Source organism: Cyclopterus lumpus, chromosome 17 (assembly GCF_009769545.1).
Source record: "Cyclopterus lumpus isolate fCycLum1 chromosome 17, fCycLum1.pri, whole genome shotgun sequence".
NCBI lineage: Eukaryota > Metazoa > Chordata > Actinopteri > Perciformes > Cyclopteridae > Cyclopterus > Cyclopterus lumpus.
In genome coordinates this window covers 11,091,760-11,111,970 of record NC_046982.1, presented here as the reverse complement: position 1 = coordinate 11,111,970, position 20,211 = coordinate 11,091,760, and the positions used below count along the sequence as shown (strand labels likewise).

General features: G+C 40.4%; 1 protein-coding gene across 10 annotated transcripts in view; it reads left to right on the top strand.

Annotated features, from left to right (window-relative positions):
- The window catches only part of pde4ca (phosphodiesterase 4C, cAMP-specific a), a 47,795-nt gene that overhangs the window by 24,013 nt on the left and 3,571 nt on the right, over positions 1-20,211 (top strand). For 7 of the 10 annotated variants that reach the window (XM_034555579.1, XM_034555588.1, XM_034555589.1 and 4 more), the window contains 14 exons: positions 11,167-11,361; positions 12,547-12,591; positions 13,190-13,226; positions 13,986-14,059; positions 14,194-14,246; positions 14,992-15,104; positions 17,917-18,010; positions 18,146-18,318; positions 18,443-18,541; positions 18,662-18,826; positions 18,984-19,083; positions 19,263-19,417; positions 19,505-19,627; positions 19,954-20,136. In XM_034555579.1, coding sequence (XP_034411470.1) covers positions 11,167-11,361; positions 12,547-12,591; positions 13,190-13,226; positions 13,986-14,059; positions 14,194-14,246; positions 14,992-15,104; positions 17,917-18,010; positions 18,146-18,318; positions 18,443-18,541; positions 18,662-18,826; positions 18,984-19,083; positions 19,263-19,417; positions 19,505-19,627; positions 19,954-20,136 — 1,609 coding nt within the window. Of the gene's footprint in view, positions 1-7,217; positions 10,945-11,166; positions 11,362-12,546; positions 12,592-13,189; positions 13,227-13,985; positions 14,060-14,193; positions 14,247-14,991; positions 15,105-17,916; positions 18,011-18,145; positions 18,319-18,442; positions 18,542-18,661; positions 18,827-18,983; positions 19,084-19,262; positions 19,418-19,504; positions 19,628-19,953; positions 20,137-20,211 lie in introns of those variants that run through there. The other 3 variants (XM_034555580.1, XM_034555587.1, XM_034555586.1) reach the window with 2 other exon arrangements.

Genomic DNA, 20,211 nt, shown 5'->3' with positions numbered 1-20,211 from the left:
CACACACACGAGCATGTGTAACATTATACACATCATTTGTATATGAAGTTAGGAGCATGGTCGGTATTGAGATCTAAGTCTTTTATTAGCTGCAGTATTTTCAAACAAATTATGTTGTTCTTATCTGTTGTTTTTGGTTCATATCTGCATTTCCTAAAATATTTTTTTGTTGTCATATTTCCTCTTCACGTGTTGTTTAGTCTCCAATTTTGTTAGATTAGGGACTGCTCCAAGGAGTGATTTGTTTTTTCATCATGCAATAGACACCAAATGTAATATTTGTTTTAAACGAGTCACAAGAGTCAGCAAAAAGGAATTGTGGGAAAATATAGTTTTTGATTCATTTGAATGTTGTATTGCTTCTGGGTAAAAAAGAACAGCACTTCATGTAAATAAAACACTTAAGAAATCTGCAGTCAAAAAGACAAACTAACTGCATACTATATTATGTAGCTCAGCCATGACTTGAAAAGGTTACACGCTGTAAAATAATACAGTAACAGTTATTTTAAATGTGTAACAGCAATAGAAATGCAGGTTGTTGTTGTACAGTATCTGCAGTTGACAGTTTATTAACTGCAAATCTTAAAAGGTAAATAAGTATAAATATGATAGGATAGTCTGTTTTTTGTATTGCTTTCACATAGCGGTAAAATCAACTAATTGATTGTTGTGCCAGCCAGCCTTTTACGTCTCTGTTCACCAACCGTGGGACTTTTTCCCTAGACGACATGTGAAGGAACCACATTCACACACACTCAAGACAAATATAGCGTGTGAAAGTGTTTTGTAAAGACATTCATGAGAACTTTGTGAAAAATACACCATAGGTTCTGTCGCTTCGCACATAATCGTCAGTGCCAGCGGGGAGGCGGTGAAGGAGGACCTGGAGATAAAGCCATGTTTACATTATGTTCCCCTGTCCTCTTTCTCAGGAGCTTTATCAGATGTCATGCAGAACAGTTGTCCCTAAAGACCCATGCCAATATAAATAATTGACTTCTGCATGCCCTCTGTGGCCAAAATGTCCATGTTAAAGCAAAGGTATGGAAATGTCTGACTACTGCTCACATTACTTCCACCTGTGAATCTAAAAAGCAGTGCAGAAATGTTCTGCCTGCTCAAACGCAGTTTTTTTTTGGGCGGTTAAAGTATCGATCTTCCCAGGGCCTGTTAGAGCCTGTTTATTCTCTTGAGGAAAAACAAGGCGGAGTGCAGGGGGAAGAGAGGAGCATAAGATTATCAGCCTTGCCGGTGCCCATTTTGGGAATCTATTAATATCACAAGTCGACACTTCTAAAGTAAAAGCTATATTTATGAGTATGAAATGATTAACAGCAATGATTGGTGGTTAAGGCTTCTGAAGTGTGTCCACTTTTTTGGTATCTTCTAGCTCTAGTTCTTCTTAATTTGTTCCTTTTTTGCTTGCCGTTCCTCTTTGTCGAAGGCAGCACAGTGCTGGTAATAAAGTGACATCCAGAGGCCTGATGTATACACCCAGACATACCGGCCAGAGCTCTCTTTATATATGTAAAACATATGAGTGCCTCCTCGTGTAGGCAAAAGCTGACAAGATGCAACAGAAGGTGGAGAAAATGTATTCATCTGCAGCTTTTGACATCAGACACCAAACTCTTGTGTTTTATTCGGTCTTCGGTGCGTGATTTAAAGCCCAATTATCTAACCGCAGAGGACAACAGCCAGATAGCAGGAGCCCTTTCTCCATAGATGGATAGTTGGCGAGTGTACGCATGTTTTGACGTGTCCAAAATACATGTGGAATACATCTGTTCTTGATGTACTTGATAAGCTGTTTACTTTTCCCAGTGGGCTTTTTTGGTTCCTCTTTTCAACTTTGAACCGTAAATCTTACACCTGCTTTTCCTAAAGGAGCACAGATAAGAGGATTCTCTGCAGCTTTTTTGCTTTGAAGTGTTCTGCTGCATTCATTTATCCTTTGGTTTACATTTTATGAAATTGTCTTTAGGCTATGAAAGCAGTCTACTCTAAACATTTAATTTGACTGTATTTGCCAGCCAACAACAGCATGAAAGAACTTGGGATTCTAGCAAAGCTAGCAGTGCAGCGCTTAAGGATGGGAGTGTTGGTCGGTATGTACGTCACTTCTGTCCAGACAGTCAGACTGATTGACATGAAAGTTTGTACAGACATTCGTGCTCCTCAGAGGATGATACCTTTGACGATCCTCTGATTCTTCCTCTAACACCACCAGGAGGTTAACATTTGCATTGGGCTTTCAGTGAAATGTTTCAACAACCATGGGATGGTTTGCCATAGAATTGGGTACTGACATTCATGTCCTTGTTTATATGTTAAACTAAGAAGCTTAACATCGTAATCATTATACCTGCAGCATCAGCATGTTAACATGGTCATTGTGAGTAGCATTTAGCTCAAAGCCCAACTACAGGCTCACGAAGGCTCTTAATTTAAGTCAACGCTGTCTTGAATGAATGAAGTGGTAACCAGCTACGACAGCCAGGGAATGGATGGAAAACTCCTTCAAGATTAGATGTAAATGAACCACTGACAGCAAATACAAATATGATATTTGTATGGTGTTTGGGAGTGAGCGAGTGTGATTTATGCACAGAGTAGTTTATTCTGAATAAGTCTTACAAAGACTTGCGTGTTGGTGAGGTTTAGCTTTAGTAGTGCATTTCTTGGAAACACAATACTCTCTCCTGTCAGTTCAACCTGGGAGGAAAGGAGGGGGAAAGAGAAATCTTAATCTACTCGATTTATCAAAATATAGTGTGAATGATGGATTCATTTTTTTCTCGATGAGCTTGTTGACATAAACTCTTGTCTTGGAGACAGCACTTGTGCCAGAGGTCAAAAATATCTAAATTGTCAGTGTGACTGTGATTAATGAATCTGTACTTTCAGTCACAGTATATGGATCTCATCATTTGCAGACATAAGTATATTAGTATAACTCTCACTGGTCCTGGCGAAAGGGAGTATTCTGTCATCATAAATGTGTCTGAAAGTGTTTCCAAAGCATTTCTTAAATCATCAGTAACTTCTAATGGTGGTCTGGCCCACAGGGAGCATCACAGACCCTCATTTATCTCCTTCATAAGCAGGAGGAACAGGTCCACTGGTGTTGTGTTGCAGGCCTCACACACACACATACACACATACACACACACACCGTAATCTTTGTGCACGAACACTTTGAACCAGCTCAAACACTGTTTTGGGTGTTGGATTTGTTTTTGAGCGTTTGCAGTGTGACAGGTGTTATGGACTGAATTCTTTCTTAAAACCCCATGACAATACCTCCATCATTTTTGCTGACCTCGTTATCGCCTGTTGTGTTTAGATGCATGCTTGTTTCCATAATGTAGTTGTACCATGTGGCTTTAGTGTGTATTTAGTGTGTACTTTACTTTGTTTGTATTATTTTGGTGGACATAGACCATGGAAACAGTTCACACTAACTTGTCATTTTATACACTGGAACACAGATATGAAGATCTAATTCTCTTCAAGCATCAACGGCATTTTAAAATCGTCCTTTCCTGCTTCTGCTTCTTGTTGCTTCTGCTTCCTGTTGCGTTTGTTTTGTCCTTATGCCTGCCTGTTTTAGTAAATGCAGTAATAACCTGAGTCTTATCTATAGTCTCTCTGTGCTGTGCCACATATGGTTTTCTGCAGTGGCTTTCATAATTTCACCAGTGACACTGTTAAAACATTGAAGCTTACCCTAAATTACTTTTAGAACAAAGAACCATCTAAATATTGTCTGAATTCAAACTGTGGCAAGTTGATTTATGCTGTTATGACAAAGCCACATATCGCATAAGGGTTCAGCATGTTAAAGTAATATCATCATCACACATCTTCCCGCAGGATGTCTGATGTTGTTCTGTGAGTGCATCTCACCTCAGGAACCTTTACCATTAATACCTCACGCTGATCGTGTTACAACATTTTTATAGACCATGTTCTGAACCTTTCCGAACCTTTACTCTCTCCTCTCTCCACTTTCTTTCTTCAGACTCACCACTAATGTCCTTGTTTTCTTTGCAGTGCTATGCAATCCTAGAGGATAATAGTCCTATATGTGTGTATGTGTACGTATGTGTGAATGTGTGTGTACAAAGGTATTAGGACACTCCTATGAGTCACTGTAAATCTCTTCTAACTCACTAAGGTGTATTAACCGCTGCAAATGCTTCTAACCTCACTCTGTAGTTCTTCACACAATGACCAGACTGTCGGCTTTCAGGGAAAAGAGAAAACACACTGCTACCAGGTTTATCATGTTCTTTTAGCACACCTCCCTGATCGTGATACCAAACATCCATCAAAGGTTGGCATGCGTTCCACATCCACCAGTGCAGCCGTCATGATGGCATTGTGATTTTTTTTCAAAGAAAAGATCTGAAGAAGAGGGCTAGGTTCTGAGATTACAGGCGTCAGAGAGGGAACCCCGAGAAAATAAACTTTTCTGATTTAATCACAGGTGGCAAACTTAAGTACAGTAAGGCAGTGACCACACACACACAGACAGACAGACAGACAGACAGACACTTGTTTAATTTACAAACCAGCTGCTGCAGTCAGTTAGTGTGTGTGTGTGTGTGTGTGTCGATATGATAAAAAATACACGCTGTTATAAAGTAACAAATATAACCTTTCTTGTCATTGGCATAGATCCAGTTCTCTTCACTACATTTTTACTGATTCTTTGTGTTAATTAAACAAACAAACAGTCAACAATGCAGTCTTTTTCACGTCATTGGCTCTATACAAACTTGTCCCATTATACAGTATGTCTCTGAACTCTGACTTTTATTTATAAAAAGGTCAGTGAAGTGATTCTGCCTTTCTGTTGTGTCAGCTAACACGACACTGGCTCACATTCTTTATAAAACATTTTTGCACTGAACAATGCACATACATGGTTGTCACAGTTTCATTATGTCTATACTCTAAAGAGGTTGACATATTTACTTTGTTGGGTGTGAAATGACACAATGCCTGAAAGGTTATAGTTTGTGTTGCTATTTATATGTACTTTCTAAAATAATACCAGCTAAACTCAACTTTTAAATTCTGTGTTACTTGGTTGAATGCTTAAATGTGATCTACTGTGTGTCTGTGTGTGTGTATATATATATATAAATATATATATATATATATATATATATATATATATATACACACACAACATGTAGCTGTTGCCCTCATGTTTCTTAACACGGGAGATTAGTCGGAAACAGAGACAATAAGGGCACAAACCAGATGTAATGTTTTCCTGCATACTGCTGCCTACGCAAGTGTTTGACCATCGAAATCACTTAAAGGAACATAAAGGGAAATTCTATGTTCACCTTTTTTTGCAGGAAGTTAGTTGAGAAGATATCATGTTTGTATACTAAACAAATCAACAGCCTTCTGCTGGTTAGCTTAGCTTTGTATAACAATTGGAAAGGCAGGCACAATTAGCCTCTCGGCACCTCTAAAGCGCATTAATTAACACGTTTTAACTTGTTAGTTTAATCACTACAAAAACCTTTAGTAAATATGACAATTTGCCGTTTTACGGGTGTTATGTACCAAATTATTTATTGGCTAACAGCAGTTGCCATGCAACCAGCAGAAAAACTCTAGGAAGTTACCGTTCCCGGACAAATTGAGCTTTTAACTCTCCGACTTTTGTTTGGTGCCAGTACTAATGCTAAGCTACGCTAACTGTCTTAATATTTATCGCATTTACATGAGATCTTTTCCTCCAATTTTATTCTTAACAAGAAAGTGAATAAGCATATTTCCCAAAACTATATTTCTAGTATTCTTAAGGGTGATACTCATTTAAAGAATATTCAATACATGTATGTGAGACGCAATACAACCACATGAATGTAATCGGAGTTCATATTAAAGTATTAGATTTTGCCCAAGAGGCAACAAGCTAAGACAAAGACAACTTGTCAGCTGTTCAACCACAACTCAAATAGAGATTGCAGCCAGAAGGCACAGAGTTCGCATAAGGCTGAGTGACTTAATGTAGGTAAACCTATAAAGACACACAACCTCCACCAGGTTGCTGCATTGGCCAAATAATATGATGTCACAGGAAAGGAGAGGAAGGGCAAGACAAACAAACAGGGTGGTTCTCCCTCTGTGCGAGGGGCCTCAGTGAAAACAACCAGACAGCTTTTATCCCAGAACACATACTGCTGGCTCTCGTGTTATACATAGAAATGTCACAGTGAATTTGAAATTGCTCCAAGTTAACTTTTTAAGGCCTGTCTTTCTGATGTGGCTAAACTTACCACCTCAGTGGTTCACTTTTTTCTGTGTGTCGTGCGTCAGGGTGTGGACTAGCAGCTGCTGGTGTGAACTTTGTGGTCTCGTTAAGCCAACGCTAATCCTTGTTCGTTCCAGAACATCTTTTATATGTCTTTTGCAGATACATACAGCCCAGACTATAATGCTTACTGTAAACACCACGGCAGGAAAAAAAATAATACAATACTCTCAAGCGTCACTCGATGAGATCTGTGTGACATGTAATAAATTCCTTCTTTTAAATGTCTTGTGAATGGTTGAACCGGTCCTGCAAGTTGGTTCTGGTGTAATAAATTCTACCTCTGTCACAGAAAAGTCCTGGGAATGATGAATGAAGGGTCAGATGACAGCTTGCCCTGGTTTACAGGCCTATCTCCTCTCTCTCGCTCGCTCTGCCCCGTAGCTCCTGTTTTTTAATGCTCCCCAGATGGGATTGAGGTTGCTGTGACAGGCAGTGACGCAGGCGGGGTGTCGGGTATCAGGGCCACTGACAGTTAACCATCAATCACACTTCTTACCAGCCAGCCACTTAAATAACAAATGCTGTAGTACACCTCTCTCTACACCTTTTTTTTAAGGGCTTTATGATGCCCAAGAATGTTGGCTCCAGCTTGGTATTTAGACTACAGAAAGGTGTGTGTGTGTGTGTGTGTGTGTGTGTGTGTGTGTGTGTGTGTGTGTGTGTGTGTGTGTGTGTGTGTGTGTGTGCGTGTGCGTGCGCGCGCGCGCAAACACCTTTGAGGCAGATGTGAGCCTTTTGTGCAAATGCAGATGCCAGATCAGGAACAATATACAGTTCAAAGAAGTAGCACGTGTTTCAGCTTGTTATTTTTTTTTTATATATATTTTCTGCACCTTTTCTGCATATGAACATCTTTGTCTCATTTACAGTACAGGGGCGTGGTGGTAATTCAATATTATCATTTACTCCTGTATTGAAAACATGATCATATTTTGATATTGTTTTATAAACTCAAAAAACGAGTTTCTCTTTTGAACATTTGAAGTCAGATTCTGCATGCATTTTTACCCTAATGTTTGAAATGTTTTGTTTTTACATGAAAAAAGGTTTGCTGTCATATGAGAAAAATACATTTTCATATTTGAGAGGCTGAAGCAAATCTTATGCCATTTCTTTGTCTTTGGATTGATTATTCAAAAAGATATTCAGTTATCAAAACTTTTGCTGATGGATTCTTTGTTAATTGATTAAACGGTGATGTGACTGTTTCAGCTTTTCCTAAACTAAAGTGGAATATCCATATTGGCCAGCTCATGCAATCTCACTAAATCCCAGTAGAGGGACCCTGAGGGACTTGTTAGTTTTCTTTCAATTCTCCAGACTACTACACACATCAGCCATCACTCTCCAGAAACTGTATCTGATATATTATTACCCCTCTCACACAACATGATTATTTAAAACAAAATCCCATTCTCTTGGTTTTATTTCTATCACTTGTGGCTCAGGCTGAAAAAGGGGGAGGGGGCATGAACGGTGGTGAGTGCGACTGGCTGGCATGTGAAAGACACAAAGACAATGGAGTCGTATATGAAGACCAGCCTTCCAAACAGTCACGATACCTCTGGGTGTGCTTCCTGTCCGGACAACAAGTACACTTAGCCTGGACGCTGACCTTTGACCCCTTGAAAACACAAAATGCCTCAATTGACATTATTAGCTTACATATTGTTAAGTGTATGCCTAAAGATCATGCACAATGGCAGTTTTTTGTATTACATTCAGGGCACATTTGCCTGTCAACACTCATTATATAATATAAACATCCACAATAGTTGTTTCCAGTATCAATGTAATATATAGAATACAATAGCTGAATATACATTTAATCTTCAGAAAGAAATCCATATTAAAATAATGTCATCAAGTGAAACAAAGGGAATAGCAGGAAAATATAATGTATGTAGAACAATATCACAAACATGAAATCAACACCTCTGACACAAAAACTGACAAATTATCTTCACATACTGTAGTGAGTTTTACACAAATCATTGTTTCAGTTTGGATCTACATTTCTTGTTACCTAGGCAACAGCTGCTCATGGTGTTCATGCTGATGTTTATATTTCCCTTCATTCATATAAACCTAAAGGATATCATTGCAATAGTACTATTGGGAATCATGCACATGCATATGATATTGTTGTGCGTGTGTGTAAGTGAAGTGTGGTAAATAGTTCAGTGTCATGAGTAAGTCACGACTATGTTCACTCCACTGAGAAAGACGACAAAACTGAAAGTGAAATAACAGCGAGGGAGAGACGTGGGCGATATTTTGATCTGTGATCTAATTTTAGCTCGGCATCGTCTTCAAATAGAACCATCCCCATAAATATTCATGAATGGAGGGGGAAAGTCTGCAGCTCTGTGATGCAGAGGGAAAAGAGAGAGCAGGGGATGGCTCCGTATTTTACCTGAAACTCTATTTTTAGCTGCGTCGCTGCTTCTCTCAGTCTAGTCCCCATGCACGGGAGGCTAAATTTAACTGTAGAGAGGCAGCAGTGTCGTGCAGAGACAAAAATAGAAACACGTTTACGGTCAGAGCACGCAGGAGCAGTCAGGGGTGCAGCATCAACGGAGAGGTCAGAACAAGATAGATGGAGAGAACAGGATAAGAGTGAGGAGTGGATGTAGCTCCAAGCTGCATGTGTACTTGTAGTAACTGGGCATGGATGATGTGTGTGCTTATCGATCAAAACTATACACACTATAGGTGTAGTAGAAGGTGGCACGTTTTACTGCTGGAGCACATTAAAGGCATCATTTACACATCTAAACCAGGCTTAATACCTATTTCTTCTTTACAGGTGATGGATGAGTAGTCCGCACATTTGACACACACAGTCACATACACATTTGTACATTTGCAGGCATGCACCCCACCAGCTTGAGCCACTCTAGCACAGTCACATCGTGCACAGTTAAGACAAAAAAGCACTCATGTGCGTGTCTCAGAACAGGCTGTACTCTCTTGCTCTTTGAAATTGTATTTACTCTGTCTCTCTTTGCTCTTTTACCCCTCACCAATCTGTCTTCTATCCCCCCTTCTGACTCCTCTCCCTGGTTATGTATGGTGCAGTCAGTGAGTCTGGATCTGTCACATGAATGGAGGGATGGGGGCTTCTGTTCAGTGTTACGTAATAGCCAGTAGCACACCAACGTCTTGTCCTCATGCAGCATCCTTGGAGGTTGGCAGGAGGGGGATGGGCACTGGAGAAAGGAGTGGAGAGAGGAATGAATGGGATGTTTGCATGCTGTATGTTAGTGCTAGAAGTATTAGAAGTTATGGTGTAGAAGAAATACACCTGTATTTTTCGATCTACTCCCTTTTACTTTTTCATATATTAAACTCATAATTCTATGGTAATGTTAATATTTATTTATTAACAAATACTGATAAAACTAATGACATTTCCATCATTTGTACTTTCAGGACTGTGATGGTGTTTTGGTGTGTTTTATCATCAACAGACATTTTAAGCTCAAGCTCTCCTGCACCTATAACTCAGGGATTTTTTCGTTTCCACTGCTGTATTTATTTGAAAAATATTGAATGTGTGTGTTAGCTACTTGCCCGTCCAAAATCTTCCACAGTCTGCTAATGGTTGTTTTGCCAAAGCATGGATTTCTGCTCTGGACTTCCTCAGACTGTTTAGAAAAGGATAAGTGTTGCCAAACGGAGCTGCGGGTCAAGGGACTCTCTCTGGGTTTGCATGTCAGCAGAGGGACTGTGGGGAAAAATAGAGATGTGGATCGAAGCACAAACGTGCCCAGACTGTGAAGAGAGACTCCGCCATTCCTTTATTTGGTTTGCCTGAAGTCGGATCATGTTTGATCAGGAGGAACTCCTCCTCACCTGAACGCTGGGCTATTTTTAGACTCACACTCACATGACCCCCCTACGTCAATACTCTGATGCTAATATTATACCCGCTGTTCACACACACACACACACACACACACACACACACGGACCTCCTCTAGACACTCTTGTACCTTATTTGCATGACATCAACCACACAGGCTTCACACCTTTTTATAATGTGTTCATGCTGTTGTGTTTTCTTTTTTCAGGCTCATTTCAGTACATACATACATACAGGCAGGCTGGAAGTGATGGGATTTGTAGGAGTCTGTGTTTTTCCTGATTTTCTTTAAAAACCTGCTGAAGAAGCCGGCTAAGGATAACCGATTTGCAGCCATCAGAATTAGAAGCCATTCTCTCTGTGGCTCTCAACACTTCTCATTGTGGTTCTTTTCTAATTTAGTTTTTCTTATCACGGACAATAAATGCAGTGCTGGTTTTAGTCATATCAGTGTTATATCTGCACTCCCACATATTCACACTATCATATCCTTTGTGGCACCCTCCTAAATGTGTCATGTTTAGCTCTTATTTCAGTCCTTTCTGGTTCATAATGGTCACACTTCCTTCTAAATTACACTATTTCCTGTTCAAGAGATAAAAACGTCTGAATGCTGTTACACAGTCATGAAAGCTTGTGATATTTTTAGTTTTAAAGTATTGTATATTGTATTTCTCCCTTTCATTGTTTCTGGAGCAGCACCATTCAGGCAGTATATTTCTTTACTGTACAATATATAGGATTAATATTTTAAGCGATCACTTGTTAATTACAATGACAACGTCTCAACTAAGAACTCGGTGTCCAGGAAGGATGCATGGCTGCTTCTTTCGTTTCCTTTCCATTCTGTGGAATAAATCGTTGTGTTTGTGTGTTTATCCATAAAATGTGTTTTGAGTCAATCTAACCTGAATACATTCCTTCCCCCCTCTCTCGCTTGTTGCTGTAGTTTTGATGTTGAGAATGGCTTGGCAGTGGGACGCAGCCCCCTGGACCCCCAGGCCAGCCCTGGCTCTGGCGGTCTGGTCTTACAGGCCAACTTTCCTCACAGCCAGAGGCGGGAATCCTTCCTCTACCGCTCCGACTCTGACTTTGACCTTTCACCCAAAGGTCCTTCCAGAAACTCCTCCACTGCCAGTGACCTGTAAGTTCATTTCAGATGTCCCTCGATTCAATATTGTTGATATGGCACGTCTTTGTGAACGAGAGACACAATATGCAAGTAGTTTGTAGTCAGTAGCCGTTTTCTTTATTTATTCAAGATTATGATAACCTTCAGTTAGACCCCTTAGAACAGTCAATTGTCTCTAAATAGTTCCTCCCTTTTTTATGTTGTTTGTTATGTGTATATTTAAATACACACAATGATGGGCCTGCTTTCCACAACTTAAATGTCCACTAATAGCATGCTGAATAAACCTCTGTGATGCTCTAATGAAATATAAAATTGATATCTCCCTGTCCAAAAAGTCTTTCTGCCTCAATCTCAAGACCAACAGTGTTCTGCTGCTGTGCTTTAGGTCACATACAACATGAATGAGTATACTGTAGATATTCAGTCCTTACTCTGAATGTCTACAGTTGAATCACAAGTGTAGCATGGGACGTCTCTGGACAAAGACGTTGGCCCTAATGCTGAGATACCAATGTAAGATTACCTTAAATGCCCTGAAACAAAAAGAAGATATTGTCTGTCAAAAAAAAGATCTCCATGTCTATCGTCCTTGTGCAGAGAGGTTTCCACATTGGAAGATTCAGATGGTGGTGCATTGGTTTAAGGGTTGGCTCCCTTACAAACTGCAGCAAACAGTTGCGGTCTCAATTACATTTGCACATTTTAAAACTAGTCTTTTTGACATTTTCTTTGGATTCCGAGAGAGCGCTCGAAAACCAAAGGGCCATCCTGTTTAGGTGGATATTCTGCACATGCTTTCCTGTATTTGAATAAACTCCTCCACGGACTGATAACTTAAGAGTGTTCTACCTTTAAGTGAGTTTAGATTGCTTGTCCCAGTCTTTTAGTTTTTATATGGACACTTTTAAAACATGCTGGGCATTGCGTGTCAAAACAATCCACAGATCTACAGCCCAACATTAGTACAACCAGCTGTTCTTCCACCTCAAATGCTTGTATATCAAATCTGCTTCACTTGGTTTGCAAGAAATTGAAAGAAAGGAGCAAATTTATTGTCTGATGTTTATTTTTTCACCGTTTGTGTTTGCGATATGTCCCTAAAATCGTCCCCTACACAGTTGATAATGTCTAAACATCTTTAAGTCTGAAAAGTAAGAGGTCTCCTTATCGACTCTCGCCTATCTGTTTTTGAAGGGAAGAAAGCTTGAAGCACTGGGAAGTCAACTGGTTGTCATCTCGGTGAGACATGATAAAACAAAATTAAGATAAAAACACTGACTCTGTCCCCTTGAAGCCCTCTCCTGCATTCCCTCTAGATGGCTTCATCCCACCTCCCTCCTGACAAGCGTGACTAAATATTAAACACTTAATCAAACGAAGCACCCAGTTCTCTTTGGTTTGTTTTTGCATGTGACGCTTATGCAGAGACAACCAAGTCTGTTTTGATTTACTTGTGAGCATTTACCAGTTCGTACTTATATCACCCTTCCACTTACCCCAATCTGTTTCCTCAGTGCATGACATATTTGTTTTTTGACAAAGCTACATTTTAATAGAATGATGACAAAGGGAGTGTCGAATGAGGAAATCTGAGTAAGTAAATATGATAACTAATTCTCTGGCTGCCCGGTTGTTCAGACAACCTCATTTTTTTGATAGAAGTGATACCAGGTGCAGTTTGGTTTCTATTTATTTAAACTTAACAAAGTCGTTCAGCCTTCACATCCAACACTGCTGAATTAATATTATTTAACATTATTACATTTAGGAAATTATAGATTGGACCTCAAGTCAGGGTTTCATGCCTGTTCCTCCTGTATTCTGTTCTGTGTTGCAGACACACAGAAGACATGATTGTCACACCATTTGCACAGGTGAGTGTTGAAACCTTCCCATCCAACCTTTTTGAAGCAATTCTCCTTTTTTTGCTATTTGAAACTGTGCCAGATTGTCAAATACAAATAAAATCCTGTTAATTTGTCAGCTAAAGACAGTAGGTCTTTAAAGAAAACTATAATAGAACTCCAGATGGTACGAGACTGGGCTTACTGCCTCATCGGAACAGCCCCTCAGCATTATGTTGGCCTTGCAACGGGATCAGGCATCCCGCTGGCGTTGCACGGCTCTTGCGTGGGATGTGCGTCACACTTGTGCTCACTTTACACCATGAAAGAAGCGGTGAATCCAATACTGCTGGATCATGCTGTTTAAATTTGCATGCAGGCTGATAAGGGCTGCCACATGGGTCAGGCCTGGACACCGGATACGCTGTGGGCTTCCTCTGTGTGCTGAGTCAGTGTTTGGCTCCAGATGGAGTGACAGACATGACATAGAGGGGTGTCAGTGATGCCATCAAAACACCAGAAAGGGGAATGCCTCTGCATAGCACTTCAGCTGGGAGGACGAAAGCCTCAGTATCTGGTTTCAAAGGCTTGTCAGAGATTCACATTAATCTAGATTCAATATTATTAAATTAAGGCATATGCAATTAAGTCTATGAATTACATTATATCTGTGGTTTCACTACATATATATATATATATATATATATATATATATATATATATATATATATATATATATATAAATACATATATGATGATCTTTTACATTCAGTCTTTTGTTCCTCATAGGTCCTTGCCAGCCTGAGGACAGTCCGAGGTAACTTTGCTGTAATAACCGACCAGCAAGATCGCACAGCCAGCAAGTAGGTTTTTAGAAAATGTATGAAAATGAATATTCTAACATTTTCACCGTCACACGTGTCGTGACATATATATAATCGTGCAGTGTCTACAGTGTGACTTTTTCTTGCTGACTGTGGATGATCTCTGTCTACAGGACGCGATCCTCAGGCAGCAACCCACCATCCATGTGCAAGACCAGCCTCGCAGGTTGGTACAGGTGTTAGAGTGGGCTATCTACTGATCCGATTATCAACACTGACCCTGGTCAGAAAGACAAGGACATTATCTTGCTTCAATTTGTGAATTGTGAAATAGGTTACTGATAACATGTCAAAGGAATGAATTTGTAAATTAACGTCATTCTCAAATACATGAAGTTCAGTGGTGTTAGGGGAAGTATTTGGATTATTTGCGTAAGTAAAAGTATCAATATCACAATGTAAGAATATTGCTTTAAATTGTTTTTAAAATATATATAAGTATTATCAGCAATAAACATACTTACAGTATCAAAAGTGAAGGTACTTAGTACCAACAATGGCCCCTGTTAGTGTTCACAATTATTTATTATATTAGAATTCCTGATGCATTAATGTATGGGTAATTTTTTACATTTTACTGTCGAGGTGGAGTTATATTGAGCTACTACTGTATATTATGCGGTGCAGATTAATCCATAATTTTGCCATCATATTGTATAATCGGAAATTGGAAATCTTGATATGTTAAGGAGTGACGAAAGATGTAGTAGAATTGAAGTATAAAGTACCATGACAATAAATACTTCATGAAATCTAACATTTGTTTTGTGTTCTATAAAACAACAAGAAGAAAGATTCACAGCTCATTTTATGCTCCAGTTTAACACTCTTTTGGAAATCTGAACAATATGTTCATGCTCTGTGAGAGTTGTATCCTTCACATAATGCTTTGCTGTGTTTGTCTGGTACAGAGGAGCCTCACCAGCAGCTGGCCATAGAGACGCTAGATGAGCTGGACTGGTGTCTGGAACAACTAGAGACACTGAAAACTCGACACTCTGTCAGCGAGATGGCGTCCAACAAGGTACTTCAACATAATACGTTAACACATTACCAACAGCCCCAAAGTGATATACTGAACATACACACCTGTCACAGGATAAAAGGTAGATACACTCTGTTCAGGGTAGCATTAATAGTTCAAGGTTGCAGTGCAGTGTACTCGCTCTAATCTGTGTTATGATTCACCCCCCTGAAGGATTTAATTAGTTATGTCCATCTTGTTGCCATTTTTTGAGGTATTCCAACTGCAACTCCATGAACACGGTTCAGTAGAGGACCCTGAACTCACCGAGGTCGAACCTGGTACATTTTATAACAAAACAATGTTCATCACATTGAAAGAGTTAAACATATTAGTCAATGCAGCATTAACCAAAGTCAAATGTTAGCTTGTGGTGTAAATAGCTTCAGCAATCATATTAAATACATTTAATAAAGTTTCCCCTTTCAGATTAAATACGTCCTAACTTTTTTTTATTAGAACGGATAATAAAATCAATGCATAGGACATGTTGATCATTTTCATCAGTTTTTCATTCATGGATGGCACTCTTCTACAGCCTACATGAATGGACTCCTAGACTCCTAGTACAGTGCAGTTAGCCTTCACTGATCCCTAAAAAAATCGGAAAGCCCACTAATACAGAGAATCCATCAAAAAAATATGAATAGAATCTCCCGCCCGTCAGCAGATGGAAGACGGGCTTATTCCATGAATGAGCGAGAATGCTCCGCGCATGCTAACAGAGACTAGACACACAGACACACCCATCCCCCCACTCATGTGCAGAAAAATGTTCATGAGGTAGTGGGAGCTGAAAATGAAACGGCATCCCCCCCATTCATTCGTCCTACGTGTATCCTGGAGGCCGGCGCTTGTGTGATTCCATGATGAGAGCGGACACACAACAAGCACATGCTCTAGATGCTAACACACACATGCACACACTTACTCCAAGCATATACATGCACGTTACCTGCCTGGCCCACATGTCACACACATTGCCTGCCTGGATACATACACTATTACACACACACCACACGCTCATCTGGTGGAGGCCGGAACTTCATGGGAGGCAAAATCTCCCCATTGATGCAGATCAGTCAATGAGAAGCTTCAGTCCATGCTGGCACCTTAGAATAAAGCCGTGCGCATGGGAGACCGGAGGGAACATTGACTCTGCATCTCTGACGAACTCATTAACACAATTTTGTTTAAAATCATGACTCCTGAGAGTGTCATTGAGGAAGGATAAGACATGCTCATTTAAGCCCATGCTCATATTGACATAATACTCACCACCGCTGATTTGATTTGAAGCATTCTTTTATTCAGTTTGGGCTTATTTTCACACTTAACACATCAATACTATTATACTAAGGCCGTGCTAAAATATGTTGCTATCTTATGTTGGCAATCATATTCATGACAATGTATGTACATACCCACATATTTGTAGTACATGTTGTACAGTTTTTATTTTTGGCAACATGAATGAAATCCCCCCCCCCCCCCCTCAATTCAAAGCTTTTCCTTCATATCTTCTTCAAACTTGGTGCACATGGTGTCTCACAACCTCTGCCTCTGACATACTCAACCCTGCCTACTTTGTACATCCCCCCCTACCAATGAGGGCCCTCGGTCTCTCCCGAGAGCTCCTGCAGATGTCGCCTGATTGGTTGCTATTCTTAGGCCTTTTTGGAAGGAGGCGGAGATTAGAGTACCTCGTTCTCCCTCTGTTTACACACATAGGGGAGCAGGCAGTAACTGAGTGAATGGAGTCAGGGGGAACCAGGGAGTGTGGCTTCTCTGCCTTGCATCCTCGCATCCCACAGCCTTCCCACAGCCACACTTCCACACCTTTGTTCTTCTATGGACCTCGAAACCGTTTTTTATTTCCATGTGTTCAGCTCGTACTGATCAAAGCTTCCAGAGCACTCACTAGTGGACTGTCTGATGGGTTTGGATTTTGCTCAGGCAAGCAGTACAGGAGCACTAAGTGTCTCTGCTGTCTGTCGAACAGGCAGTGCCGGAGGACGACCAGAAAGCTCAGCTCTCTCACTCAGTTTTATTTTTGCTCTCATGCTTGACTTTGTGCTGAAATGCCAGAGGAGAGTTATTTCATCACCGTGTCGTGGATGTTCATTCAGGTAAGGAGAGGCGAGGGACGAAGTGTGTGGGAGAGGATGCAACAGCTCGTCAAGTGAACAACTGGTAGTTGAGATGTGACAGTGGACTTTCTCTGAGACTCTAGACACCTTCAATTAGATTTGTAGATTTTTGATTTGATAAATTTGATCCGCATGCATGAATGTGTGTGGGTGCAGGATACTACGAGGTAAAACTTGTCATGCTTTTTTCGGTCTCCAATCATTCCCTTTTTCACCATCTGACATGGGACACATGCAAATTGTTCAAAGAAAGAATCTAGGTGGCTATATTAATAGATGGTTAATGGTTGTCTGTGTTTTAGTTTCTCAGAGTTCTTGTAAGTCAAGCGCTGTTCAAAATTACATATTTTAGCTTTCAGCACACAGGGAATCAATTGTTAATTGCTTTTGTGGGTTGCTTTGTGGCATCTGTACGCACATTACATTTAGTCTGTCTAGAGCAATGACACTACACTAAACCAGAAGGTAAAATGACAGAAACAGGGACCTAGAAACTTAAAAACAAGTTTATATTTCTTCAAAGAGAGGTATTTTCTGAATTGGATTTTTTCGAAAGACAGATAATGCCTATTTGATCTATCCTAGTCTTTCCACATTTTAGCAATAAGTGAGTGTGATCAAACACGTATGTGTGTGTGTGTGTGTGTGTGTTTGTCCTTCAGTTCAAGAGGATGCTGAACCGAGAGCTCACCCAGCTGTCAGAAACCAGTCGTTCAGGGAACCAGGTGTCCGAGTTCATCTCTAGTACCTTCTTAGGTAAAATACCTTCACTTTGTATATTCCACAAGCTCTACTTAAATATATGTATCACTTAAATTAATTAAAAGAAAAGTGTTGGTAATGCGATCACTATGAGACTGCAGTGTTAATATGTTGTCTTTCATCTGACAGAGAAGCAACATGACATGGACATCATGTCTACCCCCACCAAAGAGAAGGACAAAAAGAGGCGGCCCATGTCCCAGATCAGTGGAGTGAAGAAGGCCACCCACAGCCCCAGCCTCGCCCCCTCCACCATCCCTCGCTTTGGGGTCAATGCCAGCCAGGAAGGACTCCTATCCAAGGTATAAGGACAAGTTCAACACTTGTTTATCTCTATTCAAATAATTTAGCATATTTTTTTTCTTTCTTTCTCCCGTGTATAGTATGTTGTAATAATATATATTTGTGATTATTGTCCACCGCCAGGAGTTGGAGGATGTTAACAGATGGGGTATTGACATCTTCAAGGTCTCTGAGTATTCTGGGAATCGCCCACTGACGGTCACCATGTACACCATCTTTCAGGTATCATTTAGTACAGTAAATGAATGAAGCAATGGCGTAACAAAGATATTTCAATGAATTATTGAGCTTTACCCTGACTTACCCTGTGTCTGATGTGATCTTTCTCTCCTGCTGCTTTAGGAACGTGACCTGCTGAAGTCCTTTAAGATTCCAGCGGACACTTTCATTACCTTTATGATGACTTTGGAGGATCATTACCATGCCGACGTGGCCTACCACAACAACATCCATGCTGCAGACGTGGTCCAGTCCACGCATGTCTTACTGTCCACACCTGCTCTGGAGGTAGACACCCTAACTCACCCATGACTAAGAGCAGATACAAACTTTAGCATTGTTAAAAGAAAAACACAAGCATCTGTATATGTCCTGTCATGTTTAGCATACACACTGACACATACACACACATATTGACCGTCCCTGCCTTCTTGTGTTGTCCAAGGCTGTGTTTACTGATCTGGAGATCCTTGCCGCTCTGTTTTCAAGCGCCATCCATGATGTGGATCACCCTGGAGTTTCCAATCAGTTTCTCATCAACACCAGTGAGTTTGCATAACTCCACAGGGGTTATATGAATGTGCATGAGTGTATTTAACTATGCTGAGGAGGTGCCCGTATAAACAACACTGTGTAGAATTATGTTTCTGCATAAATTTGTTTCCCATCCAGGTGGTTTAGAGTCTGTAAAAGCACTTTATTTCTTTTATTTTTTTGCTTTTAGACTCAGAGCTGGCCCTGATGTACAATGACTCTTCGGTGCTGGAGAATCACCATCTGGCTGTTGGCTTTAAGCTTCTGCAGGAAGATAACTGTGACATCTTTCAGAACCTCAACAAAAAGCAGAGACAGTCGCTGCGCAAAATTGTCATTGACATGGTGGGACACCTCGTTGAAACCCTTGAGATTGCAGACTTGGTACTGTTTCTGTCTGAAATGTAACTGTTGTCTTCAAATCACCTACAGGTGCTGGCCACAGATATGTCTAAACACATGAATCTACTGGCAGACCTCAAAACCATGGTGGAGACCAAGAAGGTCACGAGTCTAGGAGTCCTACTGCTGGACAACTACTCAGACCGCATACAGGTGAGAACCATTTCATAAAATCAGTGTCATGTGACATCTGACACATTTTGCATCTAATCACTGCAGAGCCTTTTAGCATCCTTCTGCTCAGGTTTGTGTTTTGAATCAACCATGATTCTAGCAGGCAGGTGTTTTCAACATAAAAGCTATGAATAGAAAAAAAACACTGTACACTACCTACTCAGCCCCAAATGGCAGACGAAGCTCCAGCTATTCGTACAGCTATACGTTGAGTACCTCATAGTATTAAGATTGCTTACATTTCAGTTTATGGTGGGAAAAAAAACTACAAAAGCTGAAAAGGAATATGTTTTTTTTCACCGCAGGTCCTTCAGAACATGGTGCACTGTGCAGACCTGAGCAACCCCACCAAGCCTCTCGAGTTGTACCGCCAGTGGACGGACCGCATCATGGTGGAGTTTTTCACCCAGGGTGACAGGGAGAGAGACAAGGGCATGGAGATCAGCCCCATGTGTGATAAACAAAACGCCTCAATAGAGAAGAACCAGGTACATTATTGAAGCTTCATTCAGGATATCTACTATACATTATAATAAAGTCTTAAATTGAATGAAGACAATTTA